The 22,057-nt window shown below is 41.0% G+C and overlaps 1 protein-coding gene across 5 annotated transcripts in view; it reads left to right on the forward strand.

Annotated features, from left to right (window-relative positions):
* The window catches only part of TDRD7 (tudor domain containing 7), a 77,249-nt gene that overhangs the window by 38,158 nt on the left and 17,034 nt on the right, over positions 1 to 22,057 (forward strand). For 4 of the 5 annotated variants that reach the window (XM_047066541.1, XM_047066532.1, XM_047066548.1 and 1 more), the window contains 5 exons: positions 8,409 to 8,995; positions 12,472 to 12,658; positions 16,973 to 17,084; positions 18,744 to 18,946; positions 20,497 to 20,631. In XM_047066541.1, the coding sequence (XP_046922497.1) occupies positions 8,409 to 8,995; positions 12,472 to 12,658; positions 16,973 to 17,084; positions 18,744 to 18,946; positions 20,497 to 20,631 (1,224 nt within the window). The remainder of the gene's footprint in view (positions 1 to 8,408; positions 8,996 to 12,471; positions 12,659 to 16,972; positions 17,085 to 18,743; positions 18,947 to 20,496; positions 20,632 to 22,057) is intronic. The other variant, XM_047066556.1, reaches the window with a different exon arrangement.

Raw genomic sequence — 22,057 nt, forward strand, 5'->3', positions numbered from 1 at the left:
GGCAAAGGAAGCAGCTCATACCGAAGCCCTGCGATGGAAAGAAAAACAGGGCTTTTTCAACTGAAAGAAAGTAAGGAGAGAGTGGCTCAAGAAGAAACTCAAGAGGCAAGCAGAGGCTAGGTCACGTCGTGAAAGAGTCATCATTTGGTGGGAACTTCGCGGATTCCCCCCACCATGAGGTCACCCAGGATCCAGAGCCTCTGACAGACTTGGATTTCTGGTAAAATTCCAGATCTTATAACAATGACTGTTGAGCCTCAGAGATTTTGTCGACATTCTCTACTTTCTGCAGTATGGGTAGAGAGAGAAACCTCTCCATTCCCACATGAGCCAGAACATCTGTCTGTATTTAATGTCTTACCTAAAGCTGCAGAGAGAGCTGGGGGGCTCATTCTTTGAGCCAGACAGGACCACAGGCACTCAGCTGAGAATTTGTACCCCGCCTCAGTGACCTCGAGGATGAGCATTGGGCAACACTCTGAGTTGTCCTGGAGGCACAGCGGCCTTCGTTACCAATGTGGCATTTCGTGAATGAGAGCATGACATCCTAGAACACAAAATGTGAGTGACTAAAAAAAATGCCCAATTGTACTAATTATTCATGCTTTGATAAAAAGTTTTTACTGTTAATCTGCATTTTTGTTAAGTGTCATCTTCCTACCCACTGGAAAGCACTACGCTTCAAGTTGTTTAGTACTGTAATACCTCAGACTTTAAAAAATGCGTCACGGTGGTGACGGCTGTCTCGCCACTTACAAGGATACGTTTTTATAGTTTTGGATGTTCAGGAATGTTTCTGTGGTAATTAATTACATAAGATAATAAGGCACCTGTCAGCCCATGCAAAGTGAACTGCCCTTTTTTTAAAGCCTGGATATTTCTGGGCTAAGAATGAACAACTTGGATTTCTAAGGAAGTGAGTGTAAATCGAACAGCAGTGATGCGTGCTCAGACTTAATGGTATCGATACAATCTATATAGCAATGCCAGCAAAAGCCACAGTGAGAAGGTAAACTGAGGCCTTGAAAGTATAGCCATAATATCTCATTGGAATCCAATTTCTTTTCTCACTTTTCACCAATAAAAAAATATGTAGTGAACACACTGGAACAGTTTTTAAATTTAATTTCAGTGAGCATCTGAATAGGAGAAAGAATAGCTCTGTGGCAAAATCAGAACAGAGACATTGGTGTGTATGATGTTGCTGTGCTGGACTTGAATAGAGCATGATAGAAGGACCCTAGAGTATGATAGAAGGAGTGTGGGCTGGGGCACCTGGATGGCTCAGTCCATTAAGCATCTGACACTTGGTTTTGGCTTGGGTCACGATCTCAGAGTTTGTGAGATCAAGCCCCACGTTGGGCTCTGCACTGACAGCATAGAGCCTGCGTGGGAATCTTTCTCTCTCCCTCTCTCTCCCCCTTCATCACTCTCTCTCTCAAAATAAATAAACATTAAAAAAAAAGAGTTTGGGCTTTGGAATTCCATGTTTGCCTTGCCATTTCTTGGCTGCATTACTTTCAGCACACAAACCATCCTCTCAGGTCCCGACTCTTCTCTAAAATGTGACTGTTTCATAGCACCTGTGTGGCTCAGTTGGATGTCTGACTTTGGCTCAGGTCATGACTTCATGGTTCATGGGTTTAAGCCCCACATCTGCTCTGTGTTGACAGCTCAGAGCCCAGAGCCTGCTTTGGATTCTGTGTCTCCCTCTCTCTCTGCCCCTCCCCCACTCACGCCCTGTTTCTGAAAAATGAATAAACCTTAAAAAAATTAAAAAAAAAATAAAGTGTGACTATTTGTACCCATCGCATAGGGTTGTTGGAGTAAAGTGAGAGAAACTATAAAAAGCAGCTGCCAGTATGATATCAGACACATAGCAGGTATTTAGGAAAAGGCTGTTTTTGTTTTGTTTTGTTTGAGAGAGAGAGAGAGAGAGAGAGAGAGAGAGAGAGAGCAGGAAAACCGGCAGGGAAAGAGGGAGAGAGAGAATCTTAAGCAGGCTCTGTGCTCAGCACGGAGTCTAATGCGGGACTCCATCCCACTACCCTGGGATCATGACCTAAGCTAAAATCAAGAGTCAGATGCTCAAACAACTGAGCCACCCAGGGGATTCAAGGCTATTATCTTTTGAGGGGCAGCCCAGCTTAAACTAAAGCAGGTTATATATAACCCACTGGTAAACCAGAGACATGCCCATCAAGCTCTACAAAGGAACTTATCTCAGTGAAGATAGAGGAAAAATTAAAGAAGGAAGAACAAAAGTTTAAATTGAGAGAAGATAAAGAGCAATAGATGACTGAAGTGAAAGGGATCGAAACTCCGAGATGAGGTGAGTTTCTGTTATCTTGGGGGCACAACCTCCACCCCCAAAGGTAATGAGAACATACCTAGAATACCTACTTAGCCTAGAAGGCACAGTGAAAGCCGCCACTGCCGGCCAAGATCATCCCAAAAAGCTGTGCACACATTTAGCCAGGAGAAGATGCCCTTGTCTTCCTGAGAGAAACTGAGCAAGAGCCTGACCTTGAGCCATGCTGAATGAAAAAGACTTGAAGTCTGTTCTAATATAGTTGCAGTCAGCATCAGTTAGAAGTCTGTAGTAGGAAAAGGGGTGAGAGGTGAGAGAGAGTATGAGCCTTGAAATGTATGCAGTCTGTAAAACTACTCATCCAAGGTAGTGGAAAGAGTTTAGTTTCTCTGAGCAGATGGTTTGTAAACAGTCAGGGGTTACCCTCTACAAGAAACTTTTTATTTTTACCTTTGATTAAATATCTGTGGAATATTCTACAAACACTTGTACTTTCTTGAACAGAAGCAACTAAAAACTTGTAACTGTTTCTGAATATCTCGGGTTTGGCATCACTAGCATTGGTAAAGCACTACAGAGAGGGTGGCAGATGTAGGTGGTGTGGAACCTTGAGATGTGGGGGTTAGCTCATCTCTGTACTTCTCTGTGTGTAATTTATGCCCCACCCACTGCCCTTACAGGCTTCACCTCCCAACCTAGGTTGTCTTCATTGTGGCCCAATGATGCCATTGGGGACCATTTTCTCATCTCTTTCTCATTGTCTGACTTTTCCAGTACTTCTCAGCTTTAGCAAAAAAAAGACTGAGCTCTTAAGGAGGTCATTAACCACTCAATCTTGCTTTCTGTGAACTGGCTATTCATAGGGTACTAGCTTCTTGGTCAGTAACTCTTCAATGTTTTCACTGTTGCAAGGTGCTCAGGGGTCTTTATTCACTGCTGAAGTTGAGTTTTTAAACTGGTTTCTTTTTGAAGTTCAAAACCTTGCCAATGCTTGGAGAACTGGGAATCAGATCTCCAGGTAAATATGATTTTTTTGTACTGGTGGAAATACAACTGTGGCTGGATAAGGCCTATACAACTGTTTTGGAAAACTTTTATTTAATTAGACAATACCAATTCTGTCATAGAATCATAAAATTCTAATTCTATGAAACACAGTAAGGTTACCTCAGCAGCTTATGCTGTTTAGTTAGCAGATGAGACTTCCATAGACTCGAAGGATTTTGGCTTCAGGAATTTAAGTTTACAGCACAGGTAAAATCAGATAGGAAGAAGTAAAGACCTCTTAGAATTAAGAGGAAGAAAGTTTCTAGACTCATGGGGTAAAGACTTTTATGTGTGTGAACAAATGGGGCTCCTGAAGAAATTGATGTTTGAAAGTCTTGGGCCTTACCTATACCAAACCTACTATGTCTATCCTCAATTTACAAAATCCCAGAGGTGTGTGAGAGAAGTATCTCACTGCAATTCCAAATGAGGCAGAAATCAAACTAAATATAATGAACTTGTGGGGATAAAGTCTAAGGCATATCAGGTACCAGAATCTTCTGATGAGTACCAAAGGAGATGGCTTGAACTCTGTGGTGTAGGGAGTTAATCTTTTATGTTACCTACCTGTCTTTCCTGTGGGGTCTGGAGGTGCAGTGGGGGTGAGTAAAGATATGAAGTTCTAGGTCATGCCACCTCCCAGTCATTGAAATGGTAGCTTTTTAAGTGGATATCCAAAGTCCCCTCCCCCCCACCAAAAAATGTAGAGCCACAAAACAAAACATGGAAGAAAAGAGTAGGATTATGATATTGAATCTTCTTCTACAGAAGGTTTATGACTCCCTCCTCAGATACGTATCTGGATCAGGTAAACTAAAGGTGTAGAGCACCCTTGTAAGAGATAACTGAAATGATGAGCTGCTGATATATCAAACTAAGAATATAATAAAAGCCATATTTCAAGTAGCTGTTGACTTACCTTGGTCATTTGTGAAGGCTAAAGAAAGCTTTCTACTTGGGGGCTGTGACAGGAGATCACATGTCAGTCTGGTCAGATGCACCAGAGCACAGTGAATAATGGACACCACACTGTAACCCACGTTATAGCAATTCCTTGTCTTTGGGGAGATTGCCATAAGTTTGGGATACAGTAGTAGGTATCTTTCCTAAGCCTAGTTACCAGAAAATTAAAAAGAGACAAAGACACATTTTGTGGAGGATAGGTAGCAATCACTGTAGAATGCCTGGGAAAAGCAAATTTTCATTCATATGAAAATTTTAAAACAAAGTTGAAGTTGAAAAAAATTACATATAAGTTCAAAAATTACATCTGTGAGAGTTAGGTTTTTTAACTTGAAATGACATGAATTTCATGATTTTTCCCTTTGAATTCAGTAATCCTTCAGCCAGTCTCCAAAGATTGCTTGGAAAGCATGTGGACCAGACATATTATCTATATCACCAAGCTTATCCATGAATATTTGTCTAATGTATTGAAGGACATCTCATTCAGCCTTGGTTAGTGTCAGGTTTAGTTCCGGAAATCAGGCCTATGTTTAATCTTTGTAAAGGCTGAATTGAATTTAAAGAGGCCAAATTACTGGAGAACAAAGTAGAGTTTAGGCTCATAACCAATCCTCTTGAGACTGAGGAAGAAGCACATTGGAAAATGCCTACAATTCAAGGAACTAGTCATTTGGACATAGGGGGTGGTTATCTAGTTTAAACAATAACAGTAAGATGAAACTGCTTAGGAAAGAAATATGTCTTCTAGTTCAGGTGGTTATTTGGCTGTTGTTAGAAATTCAGATAAACTTAGGCTTGTTGGTTAAAAATCTACTTTATAGGCTGACTGGAGAAGCTTGACTTAAATGTTGTAGACAGAGCCCTGGAAGCTTACTAATTCCAGATGATCTTTTAGCATTATTATGATACAAAGGTCAGAAAAGAAAGGGAATTTTGTGCCCCTTAAATGGCTGTAATGTTCATAAACTTCTGTTAAGGTAGTAATTCTTGGTGAGAAGAACTCAGTGTGCTGGCCATGTTCAGAGATCATGTCTAGAGATTTGATAAAGGGCATTGTTAGGTAATTGGTCCTGATCACATCTAAAGCACAGGTGGGAATGGAAGCTTCGGGACTGGAAGTGGAGGAGGCTGTTTTGTTTTGTTTTGTTTAAGGTTTATTTATTTATTTTGAGAGACAGAGGGAGAGGGGCAGAAAGAGAGGGAGAGAGAGAGAGAATCCCAAGTAGGCTCTGCACTGTCAGCACGGAGGCTGATTATGGATTCGAGCTCAGGAACCGTGAGATCATGGCCTGAGTCAAAATCGGATGCTCAACCAACTGAGCCACCCTGACACCCCTAGGGGACTGTTGAACAAACACTGAAGTATCTCATGTTCCAGTTCACTCACTGGAAAGAAAAGGGTCATAAAGCTGAAGAACCCTTCCTATCCTCTCTTGAGTTAGAAGAAGCCATGTGGACAGTTGGGGCATGGGGCTTGTGAGAGTTATTATAGATAAATAAGATATTCCACTGAAATTAGTTTCTACCATCCACCTTGGAGAAGGTATTGCAAAAAGTTGAAAAGAGGTCTGTAGGCAAAGAACGAAGATGGGCCCCGAAGCCTCAGCTGGCTTTCAATATGGAGGACTGTCATGTCTAAATCTAAGATTACATTAATTGGGATTCTATATGACAAGTGGATAATTCACATAGAACTCTATTTTATATCTCCATTTGCTCCAAAAGTATGTTTCTCAAACCCTTCTCTGAATACTGTATTCTTGTATCTTATTAAGTGTCTTAAAGCACGGTGAGGATTGCCATTTTAAGATTTCAGATTTACAAACATGAATCTCAGGGCACCTGGGTGGCTCAGTTGGTTGAGTGCTGACTTAAAATTTTTTTTTTAAACATTTATTTATTTTTGAGACAGAGAGAGACAGAGCATGAGCAGGGGAGGGTCAGAGAGAGAAGGAGACACAGAATCTGAAACAGACTCCAGGCTCTGAGCGGTCAGCACAGAGCCCGACGCGGGGCTCGAACTCAGGGACCGTGAGATCATGACCTGAGCCGAAGTCGGACGCTTAACCGACCGAGCCACCCAGGCACCCCGTTGAGTGCTGACTTTAGCTCAGGTCATGATCTCACAGTTCATGGGTTCGAGCCCCACATCGGGCTCTGTGCTGACAACTCAGAGCCTGGAGCTTGCTTTGGATTCTGTGTCTCCTTCTCTCTCTGACCCTCCCCCGCTCATGCTGTTTCTCTCTGTCTCTCAAAAATAAATAAATGTTACCAAAATTTTTTTTAACTAAATAAAAAATTAAAAAAATAAAAACATGAATCTCAAGACCATTGAGAGCAAAATGAGAAATGGTCCAAATATTTATATCCCTAAGTCTTAAAATTAGGGACATAAACTGTAACTGTCCTATAATGCACCAACCAGAGTGTCAAAAGGTGTCAGCAGCAGGAGTCCACCAACGATGATAGGGAATGCCAGCAGGTGCTAAATGCAGATTAAGTTGCCTCTGCTTTTATTGATGCTTGGGGTTTTGGGCATGGACTTTCCCCCCAGTCCTCAAAACTTCAAGACACGTTGGCAGAAGAATGTGAGGAGGAGAACCTAATGTTTTATACTTGTGTTAATATTCATCCTTCTCATGTATCACCTAGAATATATAGTCAGGACTAAAAGGTATCTATGTTAATATTCAATTGACTACACCTCTCGACTTTTTAATGCTCTTCTTGGGTAACAAGACAATACCTTCTTTGTGTGTACATATTTATGTTCTTCCTAAGCATTATGTAGAAAATGAGTTAGAGAGGTCAATGTTCTTTACTAACAAACTACTCAGTGTACTTTAATATTCTATTCTTCTTGGGAGAGGGAGGACTTCTTATAAGTTTGTATTATTACCTTAGTGGTCTGGAATGTTTTTCCAAGGACTCAAATTGCAGCTAAGGAATAACTGAATAGGATCTGACAAAATAGGAACATCTTAGAGGGCTGTCAGTGCTAACTTCAGTCTAATCAAAGGTTGAGAAACCTTTTTTTATAAAGGGCGAGGTAGTAAATATTTTAGGTTTTGTGGGCCAACAGCTGTGTCATTGTTACCCATAGTCTGGCACAACCACTCAACTCTGCTACTGAACTGCAGAAGCAGGCCTCCACGATGCATAAGCAAATGGGCATGGCTGTGTTCCAATAAAACCTTATGTACACTGAATTTCATCTAATTTTCACATCACAAAATAATTCTTTTGATTTTTTTCAACCATTTAAAAATACACAAATCATATTAGCTCATAGGCAAGGCAAAAACAGGTGGTAAGATCAGCTTGTACCCTGGTCTAGTAATAGAAAGGCTTACAACTTGGAAAAAGTGGCACCATGCATCAGTTTCTCTTCTCTTTCTTCTCTTATACAAAGAGATGCCATCGAGCCATAACTCTCAGAAATGTTACACAGATAAAATTAGAGATTGGATGATGTACAAATGCCAGGCATTTTTATCTCTTGTTCTTTGGAGGGGCAACTTTTAGCTAACTTTCTACTTTAGTGGTTGTAAAAACTGTACCTTGTCTCTGAAGAGTCTTTTTGTAAATAACGTAAAGCTAAGGGTTTTCTCAGGATACTACAAGAAGAAGAAAAAGCTAGCTCTTTAGGTTTGTCTGAAGATGTCCTAACTTTCTTCCCAGTGGTTTATTCCTGACAGTTCTGATACCTTTTCACGGCTTCATCCCACCTTGTATTTAGTCAGTTTGTAAGCTGTTGCTTTGGATTTGACAGAACTAAATGAGATACCTGGCTTATGGGGCAGAAACTCTCATGATTTCATAGGGTTGTTGGAGGCCAGATGCCTCATAAGGGAAATTCGTGCTATTTTATTTCCCTGTTTATTTCTAAAACGTGGCTCATGATGTCATTTGTGGATGAAGGCAAGGGATTAAGTCTTAGTGGTTGAGAAGAGTAAAATGTACACTTTTGTTTCTCTCGATTGACTTGAAAACAGTGTCATTCTCATTTAAAATGCATTGATGTGTTTTCAGGTTGTTTGCAGCCATTGAAATATCTGTCATTTGCTTTATTTAAAAATTTCAGGTGGAAAAACCTTGCAGTGGTGGTCAAGATTTACTTCTTTATCCAGCTAAGAGAAAGCAGCTTTTGAGAAGTGAACTGGATGGTGAAAAAGTGCCTCCATCCCCACTACCTGCTCCAAAACAAATACCACCATTAAAAGGGTGTCCAGCAGTTATGCCAGGAGACTTTAAAGAGAAAGTTGCGGAGCTTCTGGCGAAATATTCAAGTGGTCTTTGGGCCAGCGCACTCCCCAAAGCATTTGAGGACATGTACAAAATGAAATTCCCTGAGGATGCCTTAAAAAATCTTGCCTCGCTTTCTGATGTATGCACCATAGACTACATTTCTGGAAATCCCCAGAAGGCCATTCTCTATGCTAAACTTCCATTGCCCACTGACAAAATCCCAAAGGATGCAGGGCAATCACATGGCGATTATGATATCAAGTCTATGGTCGAACAAGAATATTTGCAGATAGAAGAAAACATTGCCAAAAGTGCTGATACCTTTGTGGAGAATACAACAGTTCCTCCGTTAATCATTCCAACTGAGGCATCCCCATCTGTATTGGTGGTTGAACTGAGCAACACAAATGAAGTGGTTATCAGGCGAGTTTTATTTTCTAATTCTTTAGGATACTGCTGTACTGTTGTCACTTGGCTATTCTTCCCGTGGATGCTGGAAGTTGAGGAAGAATAGTATATTTTTAGTTCTGTAGAGTTATAATGAAGTATAACCGTAATTCTTGTTTTTACATCTTGTACATTTCTCTCAACTGCCAGAACTGTGTTTGTATCTTTTAGGAGATTAATTCTTATTTCTTCTACATTAATGGTTATATATGTACATTCGTCTCTCCCAGTAGACAGTGAGCATCTTGAAATCAAAGCACTTTAAAAAATTAATCTCTGTATATATTCTGAATATTTGGTAGATTTGTTAAATATGCAACTGTTCTCATGAGAAAAGATAACAGTATTAAAATTGGAATGATAATATGGTCTGAATGCAAGAAGAATCTATGTCAAAAGCATAATGACAACTGTGTATATCAAAAGCAGTGAATGTCTAATCCATAGAATAAGTAAGTCACCCACTAGGTAGGTAATACTATTTAATCTGGGACTGTGTAGCATTTTACAGAAGTCAAAATAGCCAAGCACTGCCTACCTAGTACAATACATAAGATTAGCCCTTGGAGCCAAAGGTACTCTCTGGTTACTTGGTCCTTTTGATATCATCGTTGCCTGGGCGGAAGAACCATTGCCAAAGTGGCTGATGATAGCTGGAATTGCAAAAGATGGTTCAGCCCCAGGCACCTGACATGGACTTTTGGAGAAAATATAGAATACATAGAAGATATTAAAAGACTATAATTTGTAGTTTCTAACTTGGGATAAAGAATGGAACCAGTGTAGCTGGATCTCTGGAGGCACCAGCCTAAAGTATGGCTGTGGACAGAAAAGGAAAAGGCTGAATCAGAGCAGTGTCCAGGCTTCTTCAACCAAAATGTTGAAATTTGGGCTGTTACTTCTCCAGAGAATCATAGGTAAGAGTCTGAGTGGATAATGAAGTGGAATCAAGTGTCTTGGTATGCTCAAACTAGATTGTACAGAACCTTTAGAGAGGTCTTATTCTGTACAGAGGTAGTAAATGAATAAAGCTTTTATTCTAAGATGCTGTATTGCCTGAAGATGTAAATGGATTGTTGAGGGTTGGGGATTCCACTGTGGTTCACTAATAAATTGAAGTAAAGGAAGGATGTTGAGGAGCACATTGCTAACTCCTACCGTTTCGAAGAAATCTAAGTCTGCCTTCCTGGCAGGATCCTTTGGTGTCTGTTACTATTAGCTGTCGGATCTGTTGTCAGAGACCAAGCACCCAGCACTGGGCTCGACATCGACAGATCATATGATTTCTGATGTTCTAACCAAGGGTTGGCAGGAATCTGGATCAGGTCCGGGACTTCAGTAGAAGGGTTCTAATCTATGTCAGGATGATTAGGTCCAGGTCTTCAGATTGTTTAGATCCCCTTTTCCAATATAAATTTGAATCCTGGAGTTAGCATTCTACCTGTTCAGCACAGTTGCTGGCAGCCAGCAAGCATGATGGGTAATGTGTGCTGTTAGGTCGATCCAAGGTCATTGGCATCCCCCACCCACCAACCCAGAGACTCAGTAGATTCCAACCAGGCTGAGCCCTATTCTATATTCATGTCTTCACCCAGGTAGACAGTAGGCTCTGGAAACTAGGCCTGTGACTCATGAAGGGTCTGAGGAGGGGTTGTGGCACAGACCTCATATCAAGTGTGGGAATCCCTTGTCTTCAGTGTCAAAAATTAACTTTGTGAAACTGTACTTACGGAATACCTGAATTAGCCTACATATCATTCTTTGCCCACTTGTTCAGGTAATTGGGAGACAGTGCAGGACTTCATTCTTCCCACTACCCACCATCACACCAACCATAATATCACCTCCACCCAAGCCAAGTAGCCATTCTTCTCTGCCAGTTGTCATTGAGAGCGGATTTCATGCTGCTTCTCTCCACCTTCCTCCTCCCTAGCGGGTGCCTGTGCTGAACACACAACCAAGTCACAGGCTGCTGCCCAGGCCTCCGGGCCGGTTAGGCTCCCAGGGCCGTGGCAGCACTAAAAGGAGGACCTGTGAGACTCCAGGTCTGGGAAATGGGCACTCGGCAGAGCTACAGACCTCCTGGGGGACGTCAGAGCTGAGAGGCAGCTGCACCCCAGGCAGCACCTTACCATTTGTAAAGCTCAGTAAACTTAACTAGCAGAGTGTGACAAAGCTTCTTCAGCTGTTTCTGGAGTAAATAAGATGCGTGCAATATTTGGTTTTAAAATAGCCATTGCTCAAAAGAGGCATTCTTTTCATTTTGTGTAGGACCTTTTAAAGCTTTTTTAACTCTAGTAACAAATAGATTGAATAGGGTGTCTTCTGTCCTGCCGATAGTTGCCAAGAATGCATGAAAACATTTTCAGAGGAGTAGTCTCTTAAAGCTGTATAGGAGCACTTGGGCCCTGGGTAAAAGCGGAACAGTGCAAAGGGCAATGTGCTTGTTGGCATACCCCCCATCTCCCTAGTCAGTGATTCTGGTGCCGTTACGGCATAGCTTCCAGCTAAAAAGGCTTCATCCTGTGGTTGAGACAGCTCCTGTTATAGGAGCTGAACTTGATTTGCTGGGTTTCACATCCTAGAAAGAGGCCTTTGATGGAATTGTCCCTAAGTACTAAAAGGCAAGAACACAAGAGTCTATTTGTGGCACAAAGGGAAATAGTGTGTTTTAATAATCAACTGGGATGAGGTGACTGCAGTTTTAACAGCAGAAAATTGTAGAAGGAGATAGGCCATATCCTGAAAAAGCCTTCTCAGAAAGCATACAATTTAAGAGAGATTTAGCTAGAAGATATCATCTCTTTAAGGGTATCAGAGCTCAATGTTTTGTTGTAATTTGTTTAAACTTGTCCAGTAAGCTGGGGAGATGGGTTGTCACATGGTTGTGTTTAGTGCATTCAAGGCTTTGTTTTTCTCTCTTAAAATTTCGTTGGTTGTCAGGGCTTGAGTCTTGTTCAAACCCAGCCTTAAGGCAAAACCACCAACTGGATTCTCTTCTCAGTAATCCACAAAGATTTCCAGCAGCCTTAGTAAAAAAAATCTTAAATAGACTCTTGCTAATCTGGCCTGCACTGGTGTCTCCATTTTCTACCATATTTTCCTCTCTTCCCTTCCCTTGAATCTTTTCTCAGCCTCACCCTCGCCGAAGTTTCCCTGACTGCTTACTGTTACATCCTCCAGCTGTCTGGATTGTTGTCAAGCATTTGATCTGGTGTGTTCGGCCCTGGTGCTGTTTTACATGAGCCCCATAATATTATACTTTCCTTTATCAAGACAGAAATGTTTGCTAAATACGTGTTCTCCTACCCATTGACATAATCCATGTCTGAGACTGGAAAGATGGCAGTAGAAAAGAAATGAGAGTGTCATTAGTGAATTCCTGGTGAATTCCTGTCATTTTCCTCCTTCTGGGTTGCTTCATTTGTGGTCTCTTCCTTTAACTAATTCAGGTATGTGGGCAAAGACTATTCTGCTGCTCAGGAATTAATGGAAGATGAGATGAAGGAGTATTACAGTAAGAACCCCAAGATCACACCAGTCCAGACTGTGCATGTTGGGCAGTTACTGGCTGTAAATGCTGAGGAGGATGCTTGGTTACGGGCACAGATCATCTCGATGGATGAAAACAAAATAAAGGCAAGCACTGTTTACTTTGTCATAGCATTATGAAGAGGCACACATTATTTTTCAAACATAGGTGTTGCTTCTAATATTGTGTCCTTCCTAACTCCATTTAGTTTTTTCCAGAAGTTGACAAGATAATATCTGTAAAAGATTATCCCTATCAGCTTTTAAGTCCGTGGTAGTCATATGATCTCAAGAGTTTGAGTTTAAAAAAAAGAAAAAAAAATGGCTTCTCCGTGGCAGTATTCATAACCCATGATATAATCAGGAAAGGGTCTTTATTTCCATTCTCAGGAGAGACATAATAATTACTGATCAAAGCTCTGTGGGATTCCTATCAAGATCAGCACTTTGGAGTAAGGGAAGGAATACAGACCAGAGGACGTGACATCCCCCCTCTCCCCTCTTATGCAGCCAGCCGAGGACCCCAAACAGGACTCAGGTTGTGCCCCGAGAGCTGTCTGAGTGTTGCACTCTCTGTCCTCTTGGAGAAGTCAGAGGACTCTTTGGCCTGTCTCTTGCATCAGCAGGCTCCAAGACTTCCAGACTTGGCCATGTTCTTGGCTGTCAACCTCTGCCCCATGGCCTCTTCTTTCCTTCAGTGCAGAGATGGAGAATGAGAACTCTCTTACTCTCAAGGCACGGTTTTGTCTGGGTTTTGCAAGCAGGGAAATATACTTCTATTTCTGCAGCCTCTGTTCCATAATTTGAAACCTATTTAATTATGGTGTTGTCAGTCCCTGGCAAATAACCTTTGTGTGTCACTGAGTGCAGATACTGCTCACTGAACTTGGGCTTAGGTCCATCAGATACTCTGCCCTGAAACCCCTGGCCCCAAGCACAGGGTCAGGAGGGTCAGAAAGGGTACTTGCTGTTTCTTACCCAGATGGTTCAATACAAGAGGCCCTGGCCCTCTATGGAAGCAAGCTCACCCTAACCACCGAGCCACCCTTAGCCACTCACAGAGAAATTTAGGAAATTCTTTAACTAAATCTACAAAGATACAGTTTTTAAGCAATTTGGTCTGACTATAAAAATCTGAAAATTGGAACGGTTTGGCAGTTTCTTAGAAAGTTATTACACTTACCATCTGACCCCTAAGTCTTTACACAAGAGAAGTGAAAATATAGGTCCACCAAAAGGCTTGGACACAAGTTTGGAGCAGCTTTATTATTACTAGTCCCAAATGGGAAACAACCCAAATGCTTACCAATAGGTGAATGTAAAAGCAAATTGTAGTATATTCATAGAATGGAATACTAGTCAACAAAAAAAAAAAGGCATGAACTACGGAAAACAGTCACATGGTTAAAACTCATGAACTGTGAGAGCAGTCAGATACAAAAGAGCTATCCTGTCTGATTCCAGATAAGTGATGGCTAAGAACAGCTAAAAATTCATCTATAGTGATAGAAATCAGATCAATGGTTGCCTGTGACAGGAGGTGGAGGGGGCTTAATTGGAAGGGGGTAAGGGGGAATTTTTGAAGTGGTGGATGTGGTCTGTATCTTGATTATCGTGGTCATTGTATGGATATATACATTTATCACAGCTCCTCAAACTGTATACTTTAAATGGGCATTTTTCATTCAATGTAAATTATATGTGGATAAAGTTTGGGGGAAAAAATCTGGAACACGTTAAGGACCAAGCAGAGAACTGAGCCAGTGGGAAGCACAGTGCGATTAGCAGCTTGGGCCTTAGTCCTGCCTCTGCCTGGGAATAGTCATGTGCCCCTGGCCATGTCCCTCCATCCCCTTATCTGTATCTCAGATGCCCTTCCCTGCATGAAAACACTCTGATCTTGTGACGCTGTCTTCAACTGGAACCTCCTCTGGGAAAGAAAACCTTTCACACAATCTTAAGATTGGCTAAAGAAGAAGTAAAAACCAAAAGGGCAGTGTCATGAAAGCCAGAAGAAGAAAGTATCCCATCAGGGAGAGATCACCAGCTGTGGCATCGGATTGCTAAGAGCCGTGGCTGGTGTTGGGGGTGAAGGGGGCATCTCAGTATGTTATACGGTCTCATAAGCTCTTAGACTGCAGTCCATGGAACAATTCTGTTCTGAGCTTGTTCCCCTCAACCCCGTGAAGCAGACAGACGTGTAGTTCTCCTTTTCTCTGGAGAAACCCCCGCTACTTAGCAAGTCTGTTTCTCTTGAGCTGTGCTGTGCCTGGCAACGAATACAATTCCCTCCTTGCTTTCCACTTGTCAATCTTTGGTGAGTGTGGGAAACAGGAGTATGAAGTCATGCCCTGAAGTGGGTGCTGGATTGGGCCCAACCCAGACTGGCATCCCAAGGATGTCTGATTATCACTCAGGTGGCGCGGTGAGGTCTACGGCCACTTGATGGTGCCAGAGAACCAGGAACAGACTGGGGCTCCGCTCCAGGCCTGGGCTGCTTGTGCTGATCCCAAGGCATTAGGGAGAGAAACTCCACTCAGCAGTGCAGGGCAGAGTACGGTGTGAGTCAAGCTCGCAACCCATGAGCAAGTGTTTTGTACACCGCAGCTGCCATACAAATGCACAGTGTTTGATTCAGAAAGAAAGAAAGGAAAGAGAACAAGCTCCAAACGTTATGGAAATCCTTTGAAGATTTTGGAGCAGTTATTCTTTAGTCTTTTGATGCTAGGAATACAGACTGAATTTCCCTGGAATGATGATTATGTCCTACTGATATTATGTCCTATTGGTAGACCGTGTTCTCTGCATTCTAGGTCTGGGAAGAGCAGAGTCCAAGTTGTAGGTAGTGATAGCTATTAAAGGAAACAAGTGTTGCCTGACTCCTGAGGCTTATGGGAAAGAAGAACAGGTGCTGCTTTGGGACTGGAGTAAAGGGCCCGGACGCCTAAATGGCTGCGCCACAGATCTCGGCCTACAGGAGCCCTGAATCAAGATAGGGACTCGGGGAGATGATTATCTCCATCATGACATACAGGCCCCACAGACCCACTTATCAGGTGGTCTGGAAGAGTATTTAGAGTCTCTGCATCTCTTCTTTTTTTCATTTGATTCTCTGCTGGGGAGAATTTCTGTTTTGTCTGTTTAGTACCAGAATCTAGGTACTAAGAAGCTGGCCTTTGGGCTTAATTTTTCTACAGAAAGTGAAAGCACCTGGCTCTCTGCTACATGGTATTTCTTAGTGGTGCCTTCACTCTGGTTTTTGTTTTGTTTGAATAGCTGTCATCTGTTTTAATTAGAGAAGCATACTAGGTTTTTAATGCTTTCCCTCAGATTATTAGTTATCGTTCTATAGTTATCATTCTAAACCACAGCTCATTATTTCTAGTTTTATTTTATGGTTTTAAATTTTTAAAATGCTTTTATTTTTGAGAGAGAGGGAAAGAGCACTCACATGAGTTGGGAAGGGGCAGATAAAGAGGGAGACACAGAATCCAAAGCAGGCTCTAGGCTCCAAGCTGTCAGCACAGAGCCTGACATGGGGCTCGAACCCACAAATGCTGAGATCATGACCTGAGGTCGGACACTTAACTGACTGAGCCACCCAGGCACTCCTAGATTTTATTTTTCTAAAAAAAAAAAAAAAAAAAAAGAAGAAGCTTTTTTTAATACATTTCTTTCCAATAGAAGATGTTATTAATATTCCAGAGATAACATCCAAGCTCTCAGTGATCTGTGCTAATGGTGAGGAAGAGTCGTGCAGGTTTCTGCAAACCCAGAGCTCTGTCCAGCAGATTTGGGGCCTTTTGTTGAGCTGGCCGAAGGCCTAACCCAGCTTTGCTCCACTGGGAAGTACCTATTTTTACAGTGCAGAATTCCCTGTTATCTAGCCATAACGCCATTGTTGTCATCGACAGAAAGCATCTGGATCTCTCAAAGCACATAGCTGGGAGCAAGTAGTCACAAGTGCTGTTTTGGGGATTTCAAATCTGATAAATACTCCTCTGTAGGTGACACCCTCTCTAGAAACCAATCCTGCTCCCTAAGGATGCGCATCATTAGCAGAAGTACGGAAATCAAGACAGGAAGGGGCAGGGGCAGTCAGGGCTGTGGATCTGGACAGTTGTGCTGCTGAGAAGCTGGCAGCTACAAGGCATCTGACTGAGTTCAGTCTTACCTCGTTCTTCCTGTTGGCGAAGAGGAGTGAGGCTTGGAGTCTGGGGCCCTGGCTTCCCTGGTCCCAGCCCTAGCCTCTCCTTTCTGGACTAAGTCAGGGGTACCACCCCTGCCATTTTCCAGGAAGTCTAGAGCCACTGAACATGTTTTTAGGGAATAAATGGAACCAATCAAATGTGTCGGATGTTTTTCAAGAAGTGAGGATGAAGAATTTTATTTGAGCCTAAATGATGTTTTTCTTATCATTAGGTATGCTATGTTGACTATGGTTTTAGTGAAAATATTGAAAAGAGCAAAGCATACAAATTGAACCCAAAGTTCTGTTCACTCTCATTCCAAGCTACAAAGTGTAAGCTAGCAGGTAAGAGGAACTTTTTTTAAAGCGCTCTCCATTTTGATACATTATTACCATTGTACCTTTGGGCGGTTAAATCCCAAAATGACCTAAGTATCTCAAGGTCTTATAATAAGTTATTTCTTGAAAGGTATAAATAAATTCATGTTTAATGTCTTTACAAGATGTGACCATTATCAATATGTTATAATGTTTTTATTATACTTTATTATGTGAATGTCTATTGGCCATCTTAAAGGTTTTGTTGTTGTTCAAACTGCCCTAGCAATGCCAGCCAGAGGCCCTGTATCATGGGATTTGATCAGTTTGAATCCTGTTATGTGACCTGTTGGGAAGTGACTCTCCGCTTCTTCCCCACTGAGGTGGCCTCTGGCTACTGCTTGTTATCACCTAATGCACCTTCATGCACCCAAGCCCAAGCTCATCCTTCTCTGGCACAGTCCACATACCATTGTTCTTTTCTTTCCTCCTCTTGTGTGTGAGAGGGATGCTGTAGGAGTAACCTACAAGCGTGGAGGACATAGTGGCCGTGTTAATATGAGGAAAGACACGGGAGTGTGTAAGCATCATGCCAGGAGAGCCTGAGCTAAATTCAGAAAGTGATCACAATTCTTCAATGAAAATTAGCCCTGTGAGAAATACCTCCTTCTCAGCCAGAAAGGGTTTTTATGCCAATGGGGCTGGGTATGGCTCTGTCTGTGAGGTAAATCCCAAGTCGTTTTAGAAGCCTCTTACAAGCCTGTGGGAGTTAGTTTTGAAAAGAGTGTATCAGGAGCGTAGGACAAGATTCAGGATGCTGAGATGAGAGATTTGGTGAAAGCTGTGACGTTATGTGTCCGGAAGAGAGAACAAGAAGAGAGAGGTAGCTCACAGGGACTCTGAACTCGTGCTTATGGATTTCAAGGGAAAAATACAGAAATGGACCTCATGACACCATTGGGGAAATGATGAGCTAGTTTTAATTAGTTTAAAAGAATAACTTAGAGTTGTCATGTATATGTTACATAGAATTACAATTTTCAAAGAATTTAAAGAGTTAAGTAGACCACAGTGAAATTCACCTAATACCTATATTATGTTAAATACAATTTAATCTTTCTTTGATAAATCACAACGTTCTTTGGTATACTCAGAACCATCATGGTGTACTTAAGAAGAAATAAAGAAAATAATTGTATAAATTTCCAATAAATGCATGTTCATTTTATATGAAACAATTGTATATTTAATTAGAAAATTTTAAAGATCAAGGGTAAATTTTTAGGAAAAACATTACAAATACATAACTGGCAGATATGACTGACTGACTGATAGCTTCTTGTGTGTATTAGTCTTTTTGTTTTAAATATGTGTTGGTATATAAAGTGAAGTCCGTTTCTGCTAAGGTAGAAATTCTGATAGACCATCAACTTTTCTTTTTGTTGTAAGATTGCCTGCCTTTGTGTAATCATTCAAAAAGGTATTCTCACTACAATATATATATTTTAAAACCTAAGAATGGGTAACGTGAACAAGAGTGTAAAACAAAGCTTCCCTAGAAAATTTATAAGGATTTGGTAATAGATTCACTGTTACAGTAAGCAGCCCAAACAGTCCCATGCAGTCTATTTATCTTAAAATGATTCTGCTAATTAAGTAGAAATTAAAATAGTCAATATTTTTCAGGGTTGGAGGTTTTAAGTGATGATCCTGATTTAGTGAAGGTGGTTGAATCTTTAACTTGTGGAAAGATCTTTGCCGTGGAAATACTTGACAAAGCAGATATTCCGCTTGTTGTTCTGTATGACACATCGGGAGAAGATGACGTCAATATTAATGCCACCTGCTTAAAGGCCATCTGCGACAAGTCTCTAGAGGTTCACCTTCAGGTAGCACTGTGACCACTCTAGTTGTCTGTCACACACACTGTAGGGAAGAAAGGTAGCGGAAAAGAATGGTATAAATTTTAGGCTAACAATTGATAGGGACAAGTTGCCTGTGTGTCAAGGGAGAAAAGGAGGGTGGGGGGGATTCACTGGAAGAGGGGAAAAGAAGGCCAAAACATAAATAGGAATTATTAGGAATTGGGTTTTTGTTTTATTTCCCAGTTTCTAGAGTAAAATTGTATTTTATAAGAAATTATTTTGCAAAGATAATAGGAGCGGATAATACAAAAGAACAGAAAGTTAGATAAGTGAAGATGTTTATTAAATTGCTAGCTTTTGCAGTTTTAAAAGGTAAAAAACATAAATTTTCCACAAAGAGGGAAATCTTTAAATAAATTATAGAACAGCTACTCTAAAGAATAAGATGAGATGTTAAAAATGGTCATTTTATTTTTTTATTATATATTTATTTTTAAAAGTATATTTTTTATATTTATTTTTATTTTATTTACTTTTATTTATTATTAAATATATATATTTATTTGTAAATATATATTATATATTTAATATATAATATATATTATATATTATGTATATATAATTTATTGTCATGTTAGCTAACATACAGTGTATATACACAGTGTGCTCTTGGTTTTGGGAGTAGATTTCCGTGATTCATCGCTTACATACAACACCCAGTGCTCATCCCAACAAGTGCCCCCTCAATGCCCATCACCCATTTTATTTTATTTATTTATTTAACTTTATCCATTTTCGAGAGACAGAGCATGAGTCGGGGAGGGGCAGAGAGAGAGGGAGACACAGAATCCAAAGCAGGCTCAGGCTCTGAGCTGTCAGCACAGAGCCCCATGAGGGCCTTGAACCCATGAAATGTGAGATCATGACCTGAGCCAAAGTCGAACGCTTAACTGACTGAGCCACCCAGGCACCCCTGCCCATCACCCATTTTAAATGGTTTCCCATGGCAACATTGGGAAAACATTTGTTTAATAAGTAGAACAACAGTAAATTCTCTTTATTTTATGATTTGACTAAAAGTTGGCCAAAATTAAGCCTTTGCTATGATTATAATTTTTAAAAATTACTAACACTCATGCAGCCGATAAACACAGGTAGGAAAGTAGGCTGATGATGGGACTGATTTTGTGAGAGTTTTTTATTTTCATTTATGTTAATGTTGCAAAAAGTATTTTTATGTAATAATTATTTTTCTAAATTAATAGGTAGAAAATAAACCAAAATGAAAGACACTTAGCCTTTCAGGCAATGAAATGTGGTAATTAATGTTTGCAAAATGTGTACTTTGTCCCTGAAACAATGATATCAGATATTCCTTTTGGAAAGAGAGGTCTCCAAATGAGGTTTTCACATTTAAGTTTCAAATTTTATTCTATCATCCTATCTATTCTCCTGCTTGCTTAAAAGATGTTAAAATGCAAAGACTTTTAATGTGATTGTTTAGGTAGATACCCCTAAAGTAGGTAAGAGCTGTGCTCTAGTCTCAAGCTTCCTTGGTGTGTCCTTTGTTCCAGATTGATGCTATGTACACAAATGTCAGAGTGACTAATATTTGCTCTGATGGCACACTCTACTGCCAGGTGCCTTGTAAAGGTCTGAACAAGCTCAACGACCTTCTGCATAAGATAGAGGACTACTTCCATTGTAAGGTACGGCAGAGCGACATCCACCTCGAAAATTCTCAGTTCCAAACAAGAATGGTCACCAAATGGTATAAGTGTAGTTTTTGAACAATTCGAGGTAGAAGCTGTAGAATGGTAGGTAAGAGTCCTGGACTGCAGAACTTAAAAAACAAAAAACTACTGGTTTCTGCATTACAAAATGAGGATAATAACAGTGTATATATCCATAGGATTGTTGTGAGGAGTAGCAGCCAAACTGCTTAGCACAGCGCCTGGCACAGAGTAAGGGCCCAGCGACTGGCAGGTTTGTTATTTACAAGGCACAGTTGATGATGCTACAGTGCGGCTGCTGTGACTTTGTGTGCTAGAGCCAGCTGACTCCCCTGCCTCGGGCAAAGACAAAACCATGGAATCTAGGAGGAGAAGAAAACTTCTAAAGCATCACTCCCCAAGCTCTTTATGGTCCATGAAAACCTACTGCCTTGGTAAATGTGGTTCTGTGTTTAAATTTATTAATAAGCTCCTTACCCTTTGATTCTAGTATTATTTTCTAAACCAGGATCTGAGGAGGTTTTGTTTTAAAGTTCTAAGGTGATGTTCTCACCTCTCTTAGGGCATTACAATTGTAATCCAGAATATGCTTGGTTTTGAGTGATTAAATCCTAATGCCATGTGGGTCCTGACCCTCTTGCCCTTAGAAGTGAACCCTTCCCTCCAACCTCCCAAGCACACCAAAGTGCCTCGTGGCTTCATTTGCAACATTGTAGTTTTGCTGTTTGGGTATTCGTTTGCCTTACACAGTGTAGGCTTCTTGAGGGCAGAGACAGAGCCTTGGCAGGTACTGGTAAGGACCTAATTCATTTAGGTACTACAGTATCTAATCAAGTATCCTACATAGAATAGGTATTCTAAAATATTTGTGCTGAATCGGGTTAGACTTGTATTCAGACTACAGCCTAGAACTGAGGCATCAGATCTGTAGCTTTGTCTCTTTCTGTATTACAGATGTCTTAGCTGTATCTCAGGGTCATTGCTTAAGTTTGGTTTGCTAATCTATCTTGGAGAAATCTAAGACATCTAGAGAAGCTGACTCCAGTGACTCATTTGCATGCATGTGCTTATTATTCATGGTGGTAAAAAGTCCTCTCGATAGTCCCCAGTGCACTGGTAACCCAAATGGAGACACTGCCTTTGGGGAGAGTACAAACATTCACCCTGAATGGAGGAGACCGTGACAGGTCCTCAGCTTCAAGCTACAGCAAAGGGGAGGATGAAGAGGCCTATGGTCGTGATTTGTTGCCATTTCACTGGCACTGACACCCATATTTGTGTTGATAACATTTGTTTTGGAAGTAAGAATCTCGTCTTTGAATCTAAATGTTAAAAGTTGGCAGGAAGAGGCCTTCTGGACAGCTAGCCCAACCTCACTTTCATCCAGGCTCTTCTCCTCCTT

The sequence above is a fragment of the Lynx rufus genome, unplaced genomic scaffold, assembly GCF_022079265.1.
Source record: "Lynx rufus isolate CCGP_SWC_20201006 ecotype Redwood Valley unplaced genomic scaffold, mLynRuf1.p SCAF_10, whole genome shotgun sequence".
NCBI lineage: Eukaryota > Metazoa > Chordata > Mammalia > Carnivora > Felidae > Lynx > Lynx rufus.